Genomic DNA, 18,021 nt, shown 5'->3' with positions numbered 1-18,021 from the left:
TTTTAAGTGCACTCTGCACACGTTAACTTATTTGTGAAATACATGACTTTTGCTATGAAATAAGAGCAAAATAGCAGCAAACAATTATTGCTGCATTTTAGTGCAAAATTCACCAAGAGAGCGAAGTTGGCGCAGCAGTGTCATTTGTGGATCCCGCCATTTCCGTATGGAACAAGTTGAAGTGTGAATTAGGTGGGAAATTTTGCATTTTAAAGAAATTTATGGCATTTTCACGGAATTTGTGGGCGTAACACCTTACATTACAATGTACCGCACATGAACAATAGGTATTTATTTCTATTTTGCTGTTAAATTGCTGGATATTGATGTTCTTGATTAACGTGCTTATTTCAGCTTTTCATTTTGTATTTCAGCCGAATTGTGGGTATTTGGTAGTAGACCTTCAAGAATGATATTTCATTTAATCATGGATTAGGTATTCCTGGATCGGACACTCCGCCGATTTTCCGACCACCCGGCGGCGGCGGCGGATTTCCCGACGGCGAGGGCGCTGGCGTCATTTTAGCATTGCGGGCTATGGGCGGAGCGTGCCTTTTTGTATACTTTTGTCGTTTATTACTTACCCATAACCGATTTTGATGAAAATTTTTGTGAACCAGGTAGAACAGGTATTGAGGAATGTCATGGAAATATTATTTTCCCAGTTTTGATTTAAGAAGTTGCTTAAATTCTGCTGACAAGTGAGGGTTCGTGATTACAGCCGAAGAGCCAATGTTGGAATAAAGTCAAGTTTTATGCGATAACATGAAAATAAGTTAATATTTGTATTAAATCATCAATAGGAACTTGTTCGACTGCCGAGGAACGATGATATTTGATGATAAATTGCATCGGCAAGTCGAGAATACCGGCTCAGTTTATGGGCATCAGGTAATGATTCCGTATGTGATAGTGACTAAATGGAGCCATAATAATGATAAGAAAGGACTAGAAATTATGTTTTAAGTGTCTGAAATTGTGTCTTATGAGCTAAAGTTCGCTAATTTCGCCCTCCATTACCGCGTTTTTAGCACGCAAGCCGGTGCGGCGGCCGCCGGCGCACTCGCCGCCGATGTTTCGGAGCTCCGCCACCAGGGCGGCCGCTTGGTCGCCGGCGCTAGTGTTGGGGAATAGGGAGTGTCCTATCCAGGAATACTTCATCCATGATTTAATACTGATTTAACATTTCGAACATCCTCGGATAGTCGATGGTTTTCTCATCTATGCTAAATTCTGGTTGTACATATGAAGTGTTTTTGTGATTGAGTGTCCTGCTGTTTGGAGCATCTGAACCACATGATTTTTCCATACAATTCCACGTCGATGCTGACCAACAATAATGTTATAATTGCAGCACAGCTCCAACAATGAGCCAGCTGAGTGAGGAAATAAGCTGCATCAGCTGCACTGAGTCCAGTCAGGACTCAGCAATGCCAGCCACCTCCGAGGGCTCAGATGGCGAAACCCCATCATCGCCAGACCCAAACAGCCTGATAAGCTACTCCAAGGCAGCCAGCTACTGGGACGGCGTGCCTGCCTCGGTGAACGGGATGCTGGGGGGACTGGGTCAGGTCTCCAGCCTGGACATCAGGACATCAGATGAACTGCTTACAGCTATCTGGAAGGTAAATTGTACAAAAGGAAGTTCTCCTTGCTGGGGATTGGACTGGGTTGATTTTCTTCTTACTGTTTGCCATTGCTTGTTAATGAATTCTTACTGGGATGGCCTACAATCAGTGGCAATGATTGTGCTGTGCGTCAGACTTGGTCACCCGGATAATGAAAGTGGTGAGGCATTTCCAACACCCACCAATCTGGCAATGGCTCGCTGTGGTAAAAAAGGTTTTTAATGATGCAAAAAGCAAGAAAGAATATGATGGTCAATAATTTTCTGATTCTATTTTTTAGTTGACAGCAAGATACCTGATACGATATCCATTTGTGATTTTCTGTCATTCTTTTTTTTTTCAAAAATGATTTGCAATTGCATTTTTGTCACATTTTTCTGCACTCTCGTTTTTGCTTCAATAGCTTCCTACTGCCAGCTTATATCACATTATTCTAAACTAATCAATGAACTGGACTGTCATGCCTAGTTTGTTTATTTGACCCTTTTCAATATTTCCACTTTGTCCGTTTTACAGCGTCCGAATGCTCCGGGCCGGGAGCGCGCGCTGGACTGCGGCGCCGGGATCGGACGCATCACGCGTCTCCTGCTCAGCAGAAGGTTCCAGACGGTCGACGCCGTCGAGCAGTGCGCCAAGTTCGTCGAGGCGGCGCGGACGGCGCTGGCTGACAACCCGCATGTTGGAGAAATCTACTGTGCAGGTAAATTCAGCGCGATTTTAACAGGAGTGTTTCAATCACATCTTATTTTCGAGCACTAGATTGATATTGATCTAGCTTGATAAGTTGCTGAATACCTGTGCGATGTTCATGCTTCTTAAAGGAAGGGTGCCACCTTCCGAAATTTTTGTTCTATGAATCTATTTTACTTATTTGAATTTTTAGACGTGGTTAGCGCGTCCACAATATACAAAAAACCGAAACATTGCATTTAATACATTGGCCAAAAAAAAAGATCGTTGTTTATATCACCACTACAACTCAAGGTCGTTTGATGTGGCAGCTAGGACGGCTGGCATATCCTGTTGTCATGGCAACATATCATTCTGCCATTTGCATTGATGGCGCAACTGAGACAAAAAGATGAACAAATAAAAAGGAAGAAGATAACATGATTTGAACTAAGTTGTAGGTAACCAAGTAGGTAACTGTTGGCCATATTTGCCACGTCAAAAGAACATCAAATAAGTCGAGTAAAGGTTTTTCCTTTACAATGCTTAAGAGATCTATGGAACCCTTCACCCTTCATGCAACTTACTAGAAAAACTTCCCAATTAAAATTTTAAAACTTAAGTGTATACCATAAAGAAAAAATATACCCTTTCAAAATGATAAAACATGCTTCAAAAGTATAACTTTTATACATACCTTTGCTGATTTCATGTTTTATAAAATACCCTTAACACGACGAGGAAATAGTGCTGAAGATTTTTGCCTGCCCGAATGCTGGCAGCAAAACTCGCAAATGATAACTTCACGTGCGGATTCAATGCTGACCGTCTCGAGCATAGGTAAGTGAAGCCGGTTTTTAGGTTCATGTGAGGCTAATCTTGTAAAAACTGCGTTGTGTCCAAAAGGTGGCACCCTTCCTTTAATACGTTCTTTCATCATATCATTCATTCTCTCAAATAAAACAGAACAGGTTTACTTGAAACTGTTAGAACTATGTACAAAAGATATTGACAGCTCATCTCCATGCTGGTAAACGTGACAATTTTTTCCAATAAAAAAGGGAAACGATTCACTCAGCTCTCACACACCGCCGCGCCCGTGTTTCAGGCCTGCAGGAGTTCACCCCTCAGCCCGACTTCTATGATGTCATCTGGTGTCAGTGGGTGCTGGGACACCTCACTGATGACGACCTGGTCCAGTTCTTCACCAGATGCGCGTGAGTAGAGCCGAGGAATGGGTTAACCTCACATAAACGCCAACATAGCCGATATTAAGTAGATACTCGATGCAACAAATCGTGGTGCATCTTGTCAGGATTTGGGCAGGCGACGTGGAATATTGAAAACTTCTACATAGCAGACATTATTTTCCTTATGGTCGACCATGTCTGCCCGTCGTTTTTCACGTTTGACCTTCGCCGTAACAGTTCGCTGCTTCGACCCACGCAATTTCAAAGTTCAAGGCTACCTTTTTACGCGCCCACGTTGACCTCACCACGTACCCAATGACCGAGGGCCGTGTTATAGGGGGCGAGGCAGGGCTGCGGAGTCGATGGATTTTCGGCGACTCCGACTCCGACTCCGACTCCGGCTTTCAAAAACCAGCTCCGACTCCGGGCAGAATTGTCGACTCCGACCGACTCCAACTCCCGACTCCGACTCCGCAGACCTAGCAGGGCTGCGGAGTCGACAGATTTTCGGTGACTCCGACTCCGACTCCGGCTCGGGTTTCTAAAATCGACTCCGACTCCGACTCCGGTCACAACTGTCGACTCCGACCGACTCCGACTCCGACTCCGACTCCGACTCCGCAGCCCTGGGGCGAGGGCTCTAGTTTAGCTGCTCAGTATCCAAAGCCGTTTGTGCCGTCACCCGCCTCGTTAGCCGCGCCACGGTCAGTGGTAAAAGCAGTCGCCAAAACGCTCCGTGACCTTCTGTCGCGCCCCACCCACTCGCAGTCGTGGGGTATTGACTCGGCAAACAGTGATTAGTAGTAGTTTTTCATTGGGTGGCTGCATTAATCTGCCAGTGAATGGGCCTGAAGTGTTTGTTGACTGTTGGAGGGTAATTGGTAGCTTTTATTGCCCCGCGGCGGCTGTGGATTTTCGGTTCGGTCTCTGGGTTTGCACGTTAATTCTCTGTTGTGTGCTGTCCATTGGAGTACGAAATGTGACGTCACAAATTAACGTCCTTAAACATGACGTCATGAAGTTTTACGTGTGCCCTCCGTTGGCATACCAAGTGTGACGTCACAAATTGACGCAGTGAAGTGTGACGTCATGAGAGCAACGAACTGCCAATGAATACACGACGGGGTTCCGTTGTAGCAATGGAACTTTGTCCATCGTGTGCCTCGTATAACAATTCAAAATCAATCATGATATATTGATACCAAAATATGTCATTGATGTTCGAAATCCAAAATAATTTTCCACTAAAATCGACGTAATGCAAACCACCGTGCGTCGTTGCCCTGTGAGACCCATCTTACATTCAATTCCTCCCGTTTTCAGACGCGGCCTTCGTCCCAATGGGGTCATCATTGTCAAAGAGAACCTGGCATCAGGCTCGGAGCCGGAATACGACGCTACAGACTCTAGCGTGACCCGTCCTCGCGCGCTACTGGAAGCCATCTTCGAGAGGGCCGGTCTGAGCATCAGTTCGACAAGAAAACAGAACGGGATGCCCAGGGGACTGTATGAGGTGAGGATGTTTGTGTTGAGGCCGGTGGAGGTGGCGGTAGACAGTTCAAGTTGAGATGGGGAGGAAGAGAGGGAGGGAGGGGAGGGGATATAAAGCGTGTAGAGCTTGTGCCAGAGAGCTGAACATCCGCAGCCCAGACATATCAATCCCCCTCCAAGAAAGATACCTGAGTATTGAGACGCGAGGAGATGGTTGAAACGAACGATTACAGAAAACTGAGATAGCAGTTTTCCGTGAACTGCCGAGTGTGGCTTGTGACTGAGTTCATAGATGTTGTTCAATGTTGAGTAAAGCGGTAAGCTGGCAGATAGGCATTTAGCAGTACTGCCAACATGAGAGAAGATCGATATTTTTTTAGGCGTGTACGTCACTGCACATACTGGGATCCTGCCATGCTTCTGGTAACAGTGTATGATTATGTATTGAGTGTTTTGGACACCGTTTTGCACGTTTCGCTGTGTTTGCTATGAATCGAATCAGGATCTGGCCGTGATTGATCAACAATCATGGTATTGGCCGTTGACCTTGCCCTGCTGTGTGGGTTTTAAACCCGTGTGATTTTTACGTTAGTGTTGAGCACGCCTCCCAATAGAGAATCTGTCATTTGTTGTGGATATTGATGGGTTTCTTCGTTGTATTAGCCACTAGGCTGACTGGCTTAGATCGTGGAATACGATCTGTTGTGGTAATGCTGTTAAGGTTACAGCGCCGTGTATCGTACTGGTCACTCGATGTGTCTCACGCAGTGCAAAGGCACTAGTGCTTGTCTCATTTTGCTGGCTTTTTTTAAAGCTTTTAATAAACTGCTGAAGCTAAAATATTTGCGTTTCAGCATTTCAATTTCAACGCTCAAATCATTGTGTGGCAAAAAGTACGACGCGTTAGTTACTTTGTTAAGTGACCTTTTTTCTTAAGTTGCAGAGATTTTTGTGAGCGATAATCCCATATATAAAAATCAAAACGTCCGTATGTATGTATGTATGTATGTACGTATGTATGTGACGCGTCAGTCACGCTTGGCGGGCTATTGCTCTGGAACGGTGCGGGCTACGGGGGTGAAATTTTCGACGTAAGTCGGACGCGTGCATCTGTTTGTTGTATTAAATTTTGGAGGGGGTGCGCTCGCCGGTTTGCACGTGGCGGGCGCATCTTTGCAGCATTTCGGGCCGCGGCCGGCGCCGAGCAGACGGCACGCGCATTATCCTCAGTTTCTTCGCTGCAAAACTGAGGGAAATCAGAGCCGGCAGGTCACTGACCTTTGGCAATGAATACTGGAACAGGGCACCGCCGGCCAGGAGGAGGCGCTAAATTCATTCTGGCCATAACTCGGCCACTAATGGGCCGATTTTATTGAAACTTGGTTTATTACGCTGCGCGTAATGCTGTCCCTCTAGTTCACTTATATAAAAATCAAAACGTCTGTACGTATGTATGTATGTATGTATGTATGTATGTAACGCGTCAGTCACGCTTGGCGGGCTATTGCTCCGGAACGGTGCGAGCTACGGGGGTGGAATTTTGGACATAAGTCAGACGCGTGCATCTGTTTGTCGTATTAAATTTTGGTGGGGGTGGGTTCGGTGGTTTGCACGTGGCGGTCGCATCTTTGCGGGATTTTGGGCCGCGGCCGGCGCCGAGCAGTGAGCACGTGCCCTAGGCTCAGATTCTTCGCTGCGAAAATGATATTTCTTCCCGTCATGAAATAAGATGCCTTTAAGAAACAGGTAGATCGGATCTTTGAGATAAGCCCACTTTACAGATCTGACGCGCATGTGACATTTCTCAACACTCACATGACTATTCTGATGAATTTTGTGTTTTGCAATGTTTTCACCCAACCAAAATAATAAAAAGTTCAAAGTGTATTTTGAGTGGCAACGCAAGCAGTATTTGGGTAATTTCACAATAAAATATCAATAAACTGTCCTAATCAAGTCACGTGATGCTACCAGATTCTGTGCTCAGACCATATCGTGTCTGTTGGGGGTCGGAATTAGAAAAAAGCTCTTGATTGTCTTGGTAGCGCGGCAAATATGAATGTAAACAACGATGGCGTATTTTAGTCTATAGATTAGACCAGGATATTTATCCAAAGAGTAATAAGTGTTTTGTTTTCAAGTGTTGTAAGTAGTTCGTTTTTGTTGCATATTCCGTAAATGTACCCGATTACGTGATTGTCATGCGTCGGGCGGTGTCCGCTAACGCAGCGGCCCAGCGCCGTCGTCGGGCCCGTATGGCCGAGGCGGAGCGACAAGCTGAGGCCGAACGGAACGCGGCCCAGCAGCGAGCGCGCCGGCAGAGGGAGGCGGTGAGGGAGGCCGAGGCCGCTCGCCAGCGGGAGCGCGCGGACGACGACCGGGTGCGACAGCTCAACGCCGAGAGGCAGCGCGCGTTCCGAGCCGCACAGGAGGAGGGAGCTAGGCGGGCGGAGTTGGAGGCCAACGCTGAGCGCCTCCGCCAGCAGCGAGCGGCGCAAGATGAAGAGGCCAGGCGGGCGGAGTTGGAGGCCAACGCTGAGCGCCTCCGCCTGCAGCGAGCGGCGCAAGATGAAGAGGCCAGGCGGGAGGAGTTGGAGGCCAACGCTGAGCGCCTCCGCCAGCAGCGAGCGGCGCAAGATGAAGAGGCCAGGCGGGCGGAGTTGGAGGCCAACGCTGAGCGCCTCCGCCTGCAGCGAGCGGCGCAAGATGAAGAGGCCAGGCGGGCGGAGTTGGAGGCCAACGCTGAGCGCCTCCGCCTGCAGCGAGCGGCGCAAGATGAAGAGGCCAGGCGGGCGGAGTTGGAGGCCAACGCTGAGCGCCTCCGCCTGCAGCGAGCGGCGCAAGATGAAGAGGCCAGGCGGGCGGAGTTGGAGGCCAACGCTGAGCGCCTCCGCCTGCAGCGCGAGGCGCATGAGGAGGAAGCGACGCAGGCCGAGCGTGAGGCCACCGCGGCGCGCGTCCGTCAACATCGCGAGGAACAGGACGAGGACGCCAGGCACGCTCAGCGTGCTGAAGACGCCCGGCGCCATCAGCAGCAGCGCGCTGCCGCCCGTGCGAGGCCAGCCTCGCTTGCGGCCCGCCGACCGGCGGACGTTTTGTCCGGCGAGCAGGTGGTGGAGGCCGATGATGTCGGTGCGATGGTGAAAGTGTGTGCGTCGTGCGGAGCCCTGCGGTGGGCGGGTGAGCGCGCCACGTTCTGCTGTGCAGGCGGCAAGGTCCGCCTTGACCCGCTCCCGGCCCCGCCGCCAGTCTTACGCCGCCTTTGGACTGATGACACCTTAGAGGCGCGCACCTTCCGGCAGTACGTCCGGCACCTCAACTCAGCGCTGGCCCTATCGTCTTTGTCCGTGCGTGAGGTGCCGCCGCCTGCAGGCACCGGCGGGTACGCACCGTGTGTGGTGGTGCAGGGGCGGCTGTACCACCGACTTGGGCCGCTGGAAGTCCCTGAAGACCGGCCACCCTCCTTCGCCCAGATATACATCAGTGACCCGCTGGCCGAAGATCCGGAGGCTGAAGCGGCCATTCGACTCGGTCATGTGCGCCTGCCGGCAGCGACCTCTGCCGCCGTGCAGCACCGGCTGCTGGACCTGCTGGGACAGCTTCAGGCCATGCTGCGCCAAGTCAACCCCTGGGTGCACGATTTCATCATGGCTGCCGAGGTCCTGGCACGGGAGGTGGAACACCGGCAGCTGATCATCAGCGTTGCAGCCCGACCCGCCGGCGAGCACGCGCGCCGCTACAACGCCGCCGAGGGACTGCGCGAGGTGGCGGTCCTCATGGGAGAGGAGCCCGGACAGCACGACCTGGTACTGCGCCGCCGAGCTGATGGCGGGACCGGCGTGCTGCAGACCATCGATGAGAGCCACCGAGCGTGTGACCCACTCCATTTCGTCCTCCTGTTTCCACTGGGGACTACAGGGTGGCACCCGGCGATTGCTCAGGCGCCGCAGCCCGGCAGGGAGCGGCAGCGAATGGTGACAACGCTCCAGTTTTACGCGTACCGGCTCCAGATCAGGCCCCACCAGGACGACAGCCTCCACCGCGCCGGTCGCCTGTTTCAAGAGTTTGTCTGTATGGCCTACGCCAAGGTCGAGGCCATCCGGCTGAAGTACATCTCCACTCACCAGCGCGAGATCCGGGCGGACCTCTACCAGAGCGTCCGTGACGCCGTGGCGGCTGACGCGGAGCTCGGCCAGCAGGAGCAGCCCGAGGAGGGACGTCAGCAGGCTGGTGTACCGGTCGTCGGGAGACGAGTCGTTCTGCCGGCTACTTTCATCGGTGGACCCCGCCACAGGGGCGCGGGAACTACTTTCCGACTGGGGGGGGGGGCACACCATAATAGAGATTAACCTAGGGTACCCCCAAATCTAGTTTTCTCACCGGTTTTAGGCCACTTATTTTTCACCCCTCGGCTTTTTCAACAAAAAAAGAAAACATTTGCAAAAAAAGTGTGGTATTCCGTCTCAAAGCTGTGGGGGCACCGCCCCCACGGCCCCAGAGTTGGGGGGGCAAGCTGCCCCCACTGCCCCCCCGGCTCCCGCGCCTATGCCCCGCCATATGAGGCAACGGTGAGCTACGCAATTACATATATAAAAATCAAAATGTCTGTACGTATGTATGTATGTAACGCGTCAGTCACGCTTGGCGGGCTGTTGCGAGGCGACGGTGCGGGCTACGGGGGTGAAATTTTGGGCGCAAGTCGGACGCGTGCATCTGTTTGTCGTATCAACTTTTCGAGGGGGTGCGTGCAGCGGTGTGCACGTGGCGGGCGCATCTTTGCGGGATTTTGGGCCGCGGCCGGCGCCGATCAGAGAGCACGCGCCGTAGGCTCAGTTTCTTCGCTGCAAAACTGAGCGAAATCAGAGCCGGAAGGTCACTGACCTTTGGCAATGAATACCGGAACAGGGCACCGCCGGCCAGGAGGAGATGCCAAATTTATTCTGGCAATATCTCGGCCGCTACTCGGCCGATTTTATTGAAAATTGATTTGTTACGCTGCGCGTAATGCTGTCCCTCTAGTCCCATATATAAAAATCAAAACGTCTGTACGTATGTATGTATGTATGTATGTATGTAACGCGTCAGTCACGCTTGGCGGGTTATTGCTCCGGAACGGTGCGGGCTACGGGGGTGAAATTTTGGACTTAAGTCGGACGCGTGCATCTGTTTGTCGTATTAAATTTTGGTGGGGGTGGGTTCGGTGGTTTGCACGTGGCGGGCGCATCTTTGTGGGATTTTGGGCCGCGGCCGGCGCCGAGCAGACGGCACGCGCCCTAGGCTCAGATTGTTCGCTGCGTAAATGAGGGAAAACAGAGTCGGCAGGTCACTGACCTTTGGCAATGAATACCGGAACAGAGCACCGCCGGCCAGGAGGAGACGCCAAATTTATTCTGGCCATAACTCGGCCGCTACTGGGCCGATTTGAATGAAAATTGATTCATTATGCTGCGCGTAATGCTGTCCCTCTAGTTACATATATAAAAATCAAAATGTCTGTACGTATGTATGTATGTAACGCGTCAGTCACGCTTGGCGGGCTATTGCTCCGGAACGGTGCGGGCTAAGGGGGTGGAATTTTGGGCTCAAGTCGGACGCGTGCATCTGTTTGTCGTATTAAATTTTGGTGGGGGTGCGCTCGCCGGTTTGCACGTGGCGGGCGCATCTTTGCAGCATTTTGGGCCGCGGCCGGCGCCGAGCAGACGGCACGCGCCTTAGGCTCAGATTGTTCGCTTTCAAAACTGAGCGAAATCAGAGCCGGCAGGTCGTTGACCTTTGGCAATGAATACCGGAACAGGGCACCGCCGGCCAAGAGGAGATGCCAAATTTATTCTGGCCATAACTCGGCCGCTACTGGGCCGATTTTATTAAAAATTGATTCATAACGCTGTGCGTAATGCTGTCCCTCTTTACGCTGCGCGTAATGCTGTCCCTCTAGTACTTATTATAAAAAAAAACATTTATTGAACAAATGACAACAGCATGGACTAAAACTACGCCAAGACAGCTCAGAAGCTGTAATTCTACTCACGTTTAGCTACACCAACACAATACAAGACATGAAAGACAGATACCATGAAAGACGTTCTGCATTGCGACTTCAGTCAACGCAAGAAAACGAAATGGTAGCGACTGCCGACATTCACAACAACAAAAGCGGCATGACAATCCTTATGAGGTGACTATCTTCTAACAATAGTTCATACTCGCCTACCGTAACGCTTTCTGCATGCAGTAGCATTCATTTCACGGGTTTGGTTATTGCCTAGTTTCCATTTCTCGCTAGCTTCTCTCCGCTCTATACCTACCCGTCTTTGGTTTTATACTCCCGTCATTCTGGTAGATGCTAGCTGGTAGGTTCTACTAGCATCAGAAGACGGTAGACTCGTCCCACTCAGGCCTTGAAGACTGGCGGGTCGGGAAGACTCATTGTCCACTCAGGCCTTGAAGACTGGCGGCTTGATGTCGCGGATGATGGTCTTGTCCTCGTGGTGGACCGTGGTGTGTCCCACGGGGTGTCCTACAGGGTGTCCCACGGGGTGTGCTCCGTGTCCGCCGTGGTACACACCGTACTCCTTGGGAATGTAGATCGGGGGAACTGGAACAAAAGCGAGACGCTGCTTCAGAAAATGGGGCTTTGGTAGACGAGAAAAATGTTATAGATAGGAGTTAGGTAGTTTCGTTACCAGACCTACTGGTTAGCACGAGCCGCACTCGCATATCTAACTCGTCTGGGTGGACTCCAACCCTTCCCGGGCCCTCTGGCAAGCCTCTCGGCGCTTAAATGCCGGTCCGAGAAACCATTGATTACCTGTCCATTGATTTTTTCTTTTACTACCGTATCCACGCAGTTTCTAGCCTGCATGCCGTGCTAGCCGACGTAGAGGGCCCGTCTAGTCCCACTACTCTAGTTAGGTTCCTTACTTGTGCGTAGACCCTCTATCCCCTATCCCCGTCCCTCGTCCGACGGTCGTCCCTCTATCCCCGTTTCATGCCTCACCCCCATATGACCCGGCGTACACGGGCCGGTAGTCGCCGCTGAAGTGGTGGCTCTCGTGGTGTCCCGTCTCGGTCACCACGTGCCGGCCCACCGGGTGACCGCCGTGACCTCCCGGCGGCGGCAGCACGATCGGTAGGATGTAGATGGATGGACCGTACCCGTAGCCGGAGCCGGAGCCGGAGCCGTAGCCGCCCGGAGCCGGAGCGTAGAGGGGCGAGAGGTACGAGTTGGAGGTCTTACCGTCCTCGGCGGAGGCGGCACTGTCCTCGGTGTCCTCGGAGGAACCGGCGTCCTCGGCAGAGAGCTCAGAGGGCTCGATGACGTCCAGACTGCGACTCAGGGTCTGTTCCTCAGAGTCGTGGGCCCGAGATACACGGTTCAGGTCGAGTGGCGACCAGCCCTCCTCCTGGCCCAGATCAGCAGACTCCGAGACTGGAATGGATAGTTAGACTTGATTATACGACTACACTAGGGCTATTCTAAACGGCATTAATGTGTAGTATACTAACCTTGTTGCGTATTAGCTATAGCTCCTAGCACGACCTACTGTAGTGAACATCGTTATGTAAGACCGGCTCATTGCCTATTCAAAAGAGCAATTAGTGCTTTTCTAGATATCTGACAATTGTAATCAATAGCAATATTGGAGGCAGAAAGCCATACACAAACGATTAACAATGCATTGGATGTGATCGGTTTACGGTTGCCGTTCCTTCATTTCTTTTTTCTTAGCGATGTTTTGCTTCGTAGAACGTCTAGTGTACTTAGATAGATTAATATACGTATCAAATTATGTCACTGATTGCATAAGTGGGGTTATCAAATAATTATGGAACTTTTACGCAACTGATATGAAAGAAGCATATGTACATGTAAGTGACAACAAGGCACAGCAAATACCCTTTTTCTGAAACAATTTTTGTCGGTGGTCAAATACAATTGCCAGCATGGCAACGCTCTCAATAACTTTCCATAATGTCTTGATAAGCAGTTTGATATCGAGATCTCACCAGAACTCCTGCTGGACGCAGCCGGGACTGCATCGGCCTCCTCTTTGACGGGGACTGCGACTGCAGCCGCCAGCAGGCTCAGCAAGATAATGGGCTGAAAACAAACGTGTGGTGTGGTGGTTAAAAGGGAAACTTACAAAACGGTGAATCACCGTGAAATAGATCGAAACCTGTTCAGAGCGGGGGTGTGGATAATAGACGGTGCTGAATGATTTTAAATGCGCGGAAAGAGTTGGATTCTAAATGGGGAAAAACGTTGGCACGCTAATAAAACTAATGAGAACTTCAGGTGGGCAGAACGACAAACGAGTAGAGGGGGGCTGTGGCCTGTGAGCAAACAGACTGGATTTTAAGACGGACAGGAGCGGTTGTGAGTTTACCAGTGTACTGGGCTGATAGTTCAGAAATGAATACATTTTACAGCACAAGCAATCAAAACCAGAGGCACTTAATAATGAATGATGAATAAACAAAACACTTCGAGAATGACTCATACGACTGACACCAGCCTTCTTCCCACCAGCCACTATCCCATTCTCACCTTCATATCCACAGCTCCGTTCCTCTTCCAACGTCCAACCACGACCGCCCTGGGTGTCTCTCTGGTCACTCTCGGCTCCATCACCGCCTTATACTCTCCCCGCGCTCCGGTAACCCCCGTGGCCTTTCACTCTCAGTCACAATGGGTGGACCGTGCAGTGGAGCTCCCAGATTGGCGAGCCGGGCCCGGTGTGTGCCCGGACCGTCACGGCGCCGCAGAGTGACGTGCTCACGTCACGCGTCACGGACACGGTGACGGTGTCACGGGGAATGGTATATTGTAAGCAAGGAGACTGGTGCAGATTTGGGGTATGATTGACAGGACCTTGGATGACCTTTCATTACTTGCAGTTTGAATTCGGCGCGATGTTCTGTGGTCTACAGCTACGAGTAAAAGAGCGAAGCCTTTTAGTTGGCTGGAAGGATGTTCGTTGGCGCTAGCTTAGCAGCTTTACTAATTTGGTAATAAGTCGTACTGCTATGTAGATTGGACGAGTTGATGTACCTATCACCAGGAAACAAAGATCTAACTCGTAAACAATAAACATTTCGAAGTGCCTTACTTTACAATGTAGTTGTTAAGTGGGAAATGGTATGCCAGACTCTCTCCCAACCATTTAGGCAGTTTGCCTTGTTCCTTGTTTACGTCTCCATTTTGCACTCCATAATTGCCTTCCAGCGACAGCAAAAAAACTGTACCTGAAATCGGCTCCGCTGCGACTGTTATATGAAATCATGACGGTTGATCGTAACGATTTGTTCCCAGTAGTTTCGTGGTTTATCTCTTGCCACCGGCATGAAAGGTGAGAAACCAAAATGCTTATGATCCTTACCATGATAGCCATTTTATAACATAAAGAAATAAGAGCTTATTGATGACTGTCGCATTGATCGGCGGCGGGCTGACCTTGGGGCGCCATGCAATGTCCCACACCATTGACAGTGAACACCCATTCCATGGTCCTATGTGTGACTTTCAGCAGTGTGTACCTATACGCCCGCAGCGCTGTCACCTGAACGGTTCGTGACCTCCCGCGTTATGAACCGTGACCGCTTCTCACGGATCAACGCCTTACACACGGATCAGTAACGTGATACACACTGGCCGTCCTCACGGTTCACGGATTGGTGACAGAGGCGACAACTCGTGACGATTTGGGGTATCAACAGGCAGCGCCAGCCAAGCAGATAATCGCAGGAGATGTGGTGCGACCAGGCTGTCTGATAACATGATAACGGTCCAATAACCTGGCTAAATGTGATGGACATTAAACATGCTGCTTCGGTGAGGAGTCGAGCGTGGGCTTAAATGGAAACTGTATGACGCCTCGTTTTCGATATTCTTGTAGGTCGGCAAAATGCATGACCTCAGGCATTAGAATGACTAGTTACATTTGGTTGGTTGGATGGTTGTTCATTGTTCTACAGTGCTGAAGTTGACCGTTCTTAGAAGTGAAGCACAATCACACGGCTAAATGCTACTGCTCACCTGCCCCCCCCCCAGTGACCCCCCCCCCCCTCCCTCGGGTTTGTACCGTCCCGCTGAGTCGCGCCATACGAGGCCGTTACGCGCGCTCGCGCGCAGGCGCGGAGTCTGTTACCTCACGCGCCATTTTTGGGATGACGGCTGTTTTATGGTTTATGAAACTGACGCCAAACGCTGTTGCAATGAGGGGGGAGGGGGGACAGGTCACGGGTGGCGGGTGGTGACCCAGCTCACCCAGCCCGGCAGGCACTGAGGTCACCCTTTGGCGAACATGGCCTTGGGCGAGTAAAATGTACGCTGTACACACCACTCCTAAGCAATGGATATGCTACCATTCATTGACACCATGGTGATCACATGAAAAGTTGGAACAAATCCAACATTGTTATGGCGAATATTATGCTTGTTCATATTCATCGCGTACGGGAAACATTCGTATTAAGATCCATACGTGGAACCACCCTAATGCTAAATGGATTTCATTAACTTACATATATGACTAATTTTTGACGGTGGGGCGTGACATGTACCAAACACGTTTTCGGTTCAACATTGACCTGTGCCAAACAGCTTCCATCGCTCGTTCAGCGAAATGGCCAAACAGGTCGTTTGTTAGCTGGAAGCAAGTGTATGAATGAAGACTGAATAGGCAATAATCTGCATAAATATTGACACTGCTGGTCATTCGTTGAAGTGGTTGCCCACTGGTTGAGAGCGTTTCTTGCTTCTCAAATACGGTTTGCGCTTAGCACGCAATAGGTCGCCCGTATTGTCTATAAAGCCTTTTCTCTCTCATTATTTCCCCAATTTACACCAACAAAATAAAAAGGCAAATTTATACTTAATTGGCCCAAACATACAAATTACAAATCGTCTGGCAAATAATACACGGTTGCAAGTGCTCCGCCTAGTGTGCTCCTTATCGCATCCCAAAAATTTACGATTGCTCTCTTATAACGATGCATGACATCATTTACCTTATCACGTCATTTGCCTATCAGTAGATCAGACAGTAGACACCCTCTCACAGCAGCGTTGTCCGTCTTTTAGACAGCCAGCCGTGCCACGCTGCCTAGATTCAGACAGCGCGTCTAATACTGGGTGTGTGGATCCATTTGGAGCCAGCTACCGTGCCATCACCGTGCCCACAAATGGGATCCGGTGCCTGAGCTGTGAACGTCCCGGGTGTGGTTGGGCATTGTCACTTGACAGGAAGAGTGACAGGAAGAGGAAGAGGAAGAGAGAGAGAGAGAGAGAGAGAGAGAGAGAGAGAGAGAGAGAGAGAGAGAGAGAGAGAGAGAGAGAGAGAGAGAGAGAGAGAGAGAGAGAGAGAGAGAGAGAGAGAGAGAAGTGGGTTGGGAATGAGAGGGAGATGAGCGACACTCGAGAGAAAGAGAAGGTGGAGCGAGATATAAGAGAATTGCATTGACAGAATAGACAGAAATCGGGCCTGTCTAACTACCATTTGCTCGTGTCACCGGTAGTGACATTAAGACCGGACTCTAGCGCAGCCCTTTCCCTATTTGCAAACCGGGTTATTATAGCTATGCGGATCAAATAACGCGGTGCTACTGAAAACTCAGCTCACTGTAACTAATCTATTTTAATCACCCCTTATCTACTGGCCCAAGAAGAAAACCATCACACACTACTATCACGTAACTATTACAATTATTACAATAACCCGATCATAATGAGTATTACGTAACTGTTTGCCACCAGAATTACTTAGTAACATGCAAAAACAAACAGCTTGTCATTCTGAACACCAATCTTTCACCACGCTTAGGTAAACCACGCAAGAAAAGCCATCCCACCATGTCCCGAAGCCAGTGTCCCTTCAACTGCACCCCACCTTCTATTGCCATCATCGCCCTCCCCCCCAGGCAATGACTGGGGGGGGTGTCGACGTCGTGTGCGGCGCGGCGCGGCCAGATGTGACAAATGCGACGCGGCCAAATGTGACAAACGCGGCGCGCGTAGGGCGCCGTTGGGTAACGGGTCACGCCGGCAGGGGTGGGTCACTTGCAGACTTTGGTAACGGTAGTGGAGTGACTCGCGAGTGTAACCGTCACTGAACTGCTACTGAAATACGGCATCATGATGACAAAAGAATGAGAATTGGTTACTCCTTAAAATCCGATATTGGCAGATTCTTGCAATAAGCAGCGCTTGGAAAATATTTTAGTTGGTTCGGTGTCAAACAATTGGTTTGTTACCTTCGCTAAGTAATTTCAGAAAACGTTTACCGTGCGCCAGCTCTGCAATTTGGCATCGGGGACACTTGCAACACCTTCAGCAGGTTATGGCCAACGCTTACAGAGCAATAAAGCTCATTTCTCTGCTTGTAGGGCATGAAATATGCCTTATGACACCATGCCATTGCAGCTAATTATGCAATCTGATCGTTACCCATACGCACACAATGTGTAGAACAATGGCAAAATCTTGCACAGAAGCCGTGGAATACCGAATACGCCATCCTTGTAGCACGCTGTGCTGATGCTAAGAATAATGCATTCTCTGAGAACTCACCTATCGTAGCATATCACCGGCGAATGCAACAGACCGAGCTGGCTACCGTTCTACAGCCAGCAAATGCAAGTATTGCGTGGGAGCCGTGCAGAGGCTGTCAATGGCAGATGTCGAGATGTCTTTGACGGTAAGATGTAAGTGTAAAGGTCGAGGACGCTTCTCATTTGTGTCAATGCATTGACATAATGAGCATAACAAAGCATATCAATACATAACATTGCAATGTTATGTATTGATATGCTTTTTTATGCTTTATTCATTTATATCAGACCGATTAGAGGTGTTTTGATGCTCGCTATTTGTGTCATTTTGTAGCAATAATCGCATTGCACAGCTCATATGAAATGGTTTAGTGTCCGGCTTGGATGAACGCGCTAGAGGTTTGATTCCTAAAACGTTTTAGAATGTCCTCTAATGCCATCATTTGGTTGTATAAATCCTTCTGCTAGAGATCCGTGAAGTAACGACGTTCAAG

The 18,021-nt window shown here is 50.1% G+C and overlaps 3 protein-coding genes across 5 annotated transcripts; 2 read left to right on the top strand and 1 right to left on the bottom strand.

The window, feature by feature from the left end:
* Window positions 1-139: 139 nt before the first annotated feature.
* LOC122372231 (N-terminal Xaa-Pro-Lys N-methyltransferase 1-like) lies at window positions 140-5,606 on the top strand. 3 transcript variants are annotated; one of them, XM_043349168.1, is made up of 5 exons: window positions 140-192; window positions 1,355-1,625; window positions 2,145-2,328; window positions 3,406-3,514; window positions 4,811-5,606. In XM_043349168.1, exons 2-5 carry the CDS (start codon window positions 1,368-1,370, stop codon window positions 5,052-5,054), a joined length of 795 nt encoding a protein of 264 aa, XP_043205103.1. In that variant the 5' UTR covers window positions 140-192; window positions 1,355-1,367; the 3' UTR covers window positions 5,055-5,606. The 3 variants fall into 3 exon arrangements, with proteins under 3 accessions (XP_043205103.1, XP_043205102.1, XP_043205101.1); XM_043349167.1 differs by having other exon boundaries at window positions 140-287; XM_043349166.1 differs by lacking the exon at window positions 140-192 and adding an exon at window positions 575-891.
* A 1,627-nt stretch (window positions 5,607-7,233) lies between these two features.
* Window positions 7,234-11,332, top strand: LOC122372226 (plectin-like). The gene is made up of 3 exons (XM_043349158.1): window positions 7,234-8,124; window positions 8,452-9,196; window positions 11,319-11,332. Exons 1-3 carry the CDS (start codon window positions 7,234-7,236, stop codon window positions 11,330-11,332), a joined length of 1,650 nt encoding a protein of 549 aa, XP_043205093.1.
* On the bottom strand, window positions 10,917-13,852 carry LOC122372230. The gene is made up of 4 exons (XM_043349165.1): window positions 13,527-13,852; window positions 12,986-13,079; window positions 11,976-12,407; window positions 10,917-11,573 (listed from the first exon to the last, which is right to left on the bottom strand). The coding sequence occupies exons 1-4, from the start codon at window positions 13,605-13,607 to the stop codon at window positions 11,413-11,415; spliced, it is 768 nt and encodes a 255-aa protein (XP_043205100.1). The 5' UTR covers window positions 13,608-13,852; the 3' UTR covers window positions 10,917-11,412.
* Between the last annotated feature and the right edge of the window lie 4,169 nt (window positions 13,853-18,021).

This window comes from Amphibalanus amphitrite, unplaced genomic scaffold (assembly GCF_019059575.1).
Source record: "Amphibalanus amphitrite isolate SeventyFive unplaced genomic scaffold, NRLGWU_Aamphi_draft 001333F_arrow, whole genome shotgun sequence".
NCBI lineage: Eukaryota > Metazoa > Arthropoda > Thecostraca > Balanomorpha > Balanidae > Amphibalanus > Amphibalanus amphitrite.
This window is presented reverse-complemented; position numbering and strand designations above follow the sequence as displayed.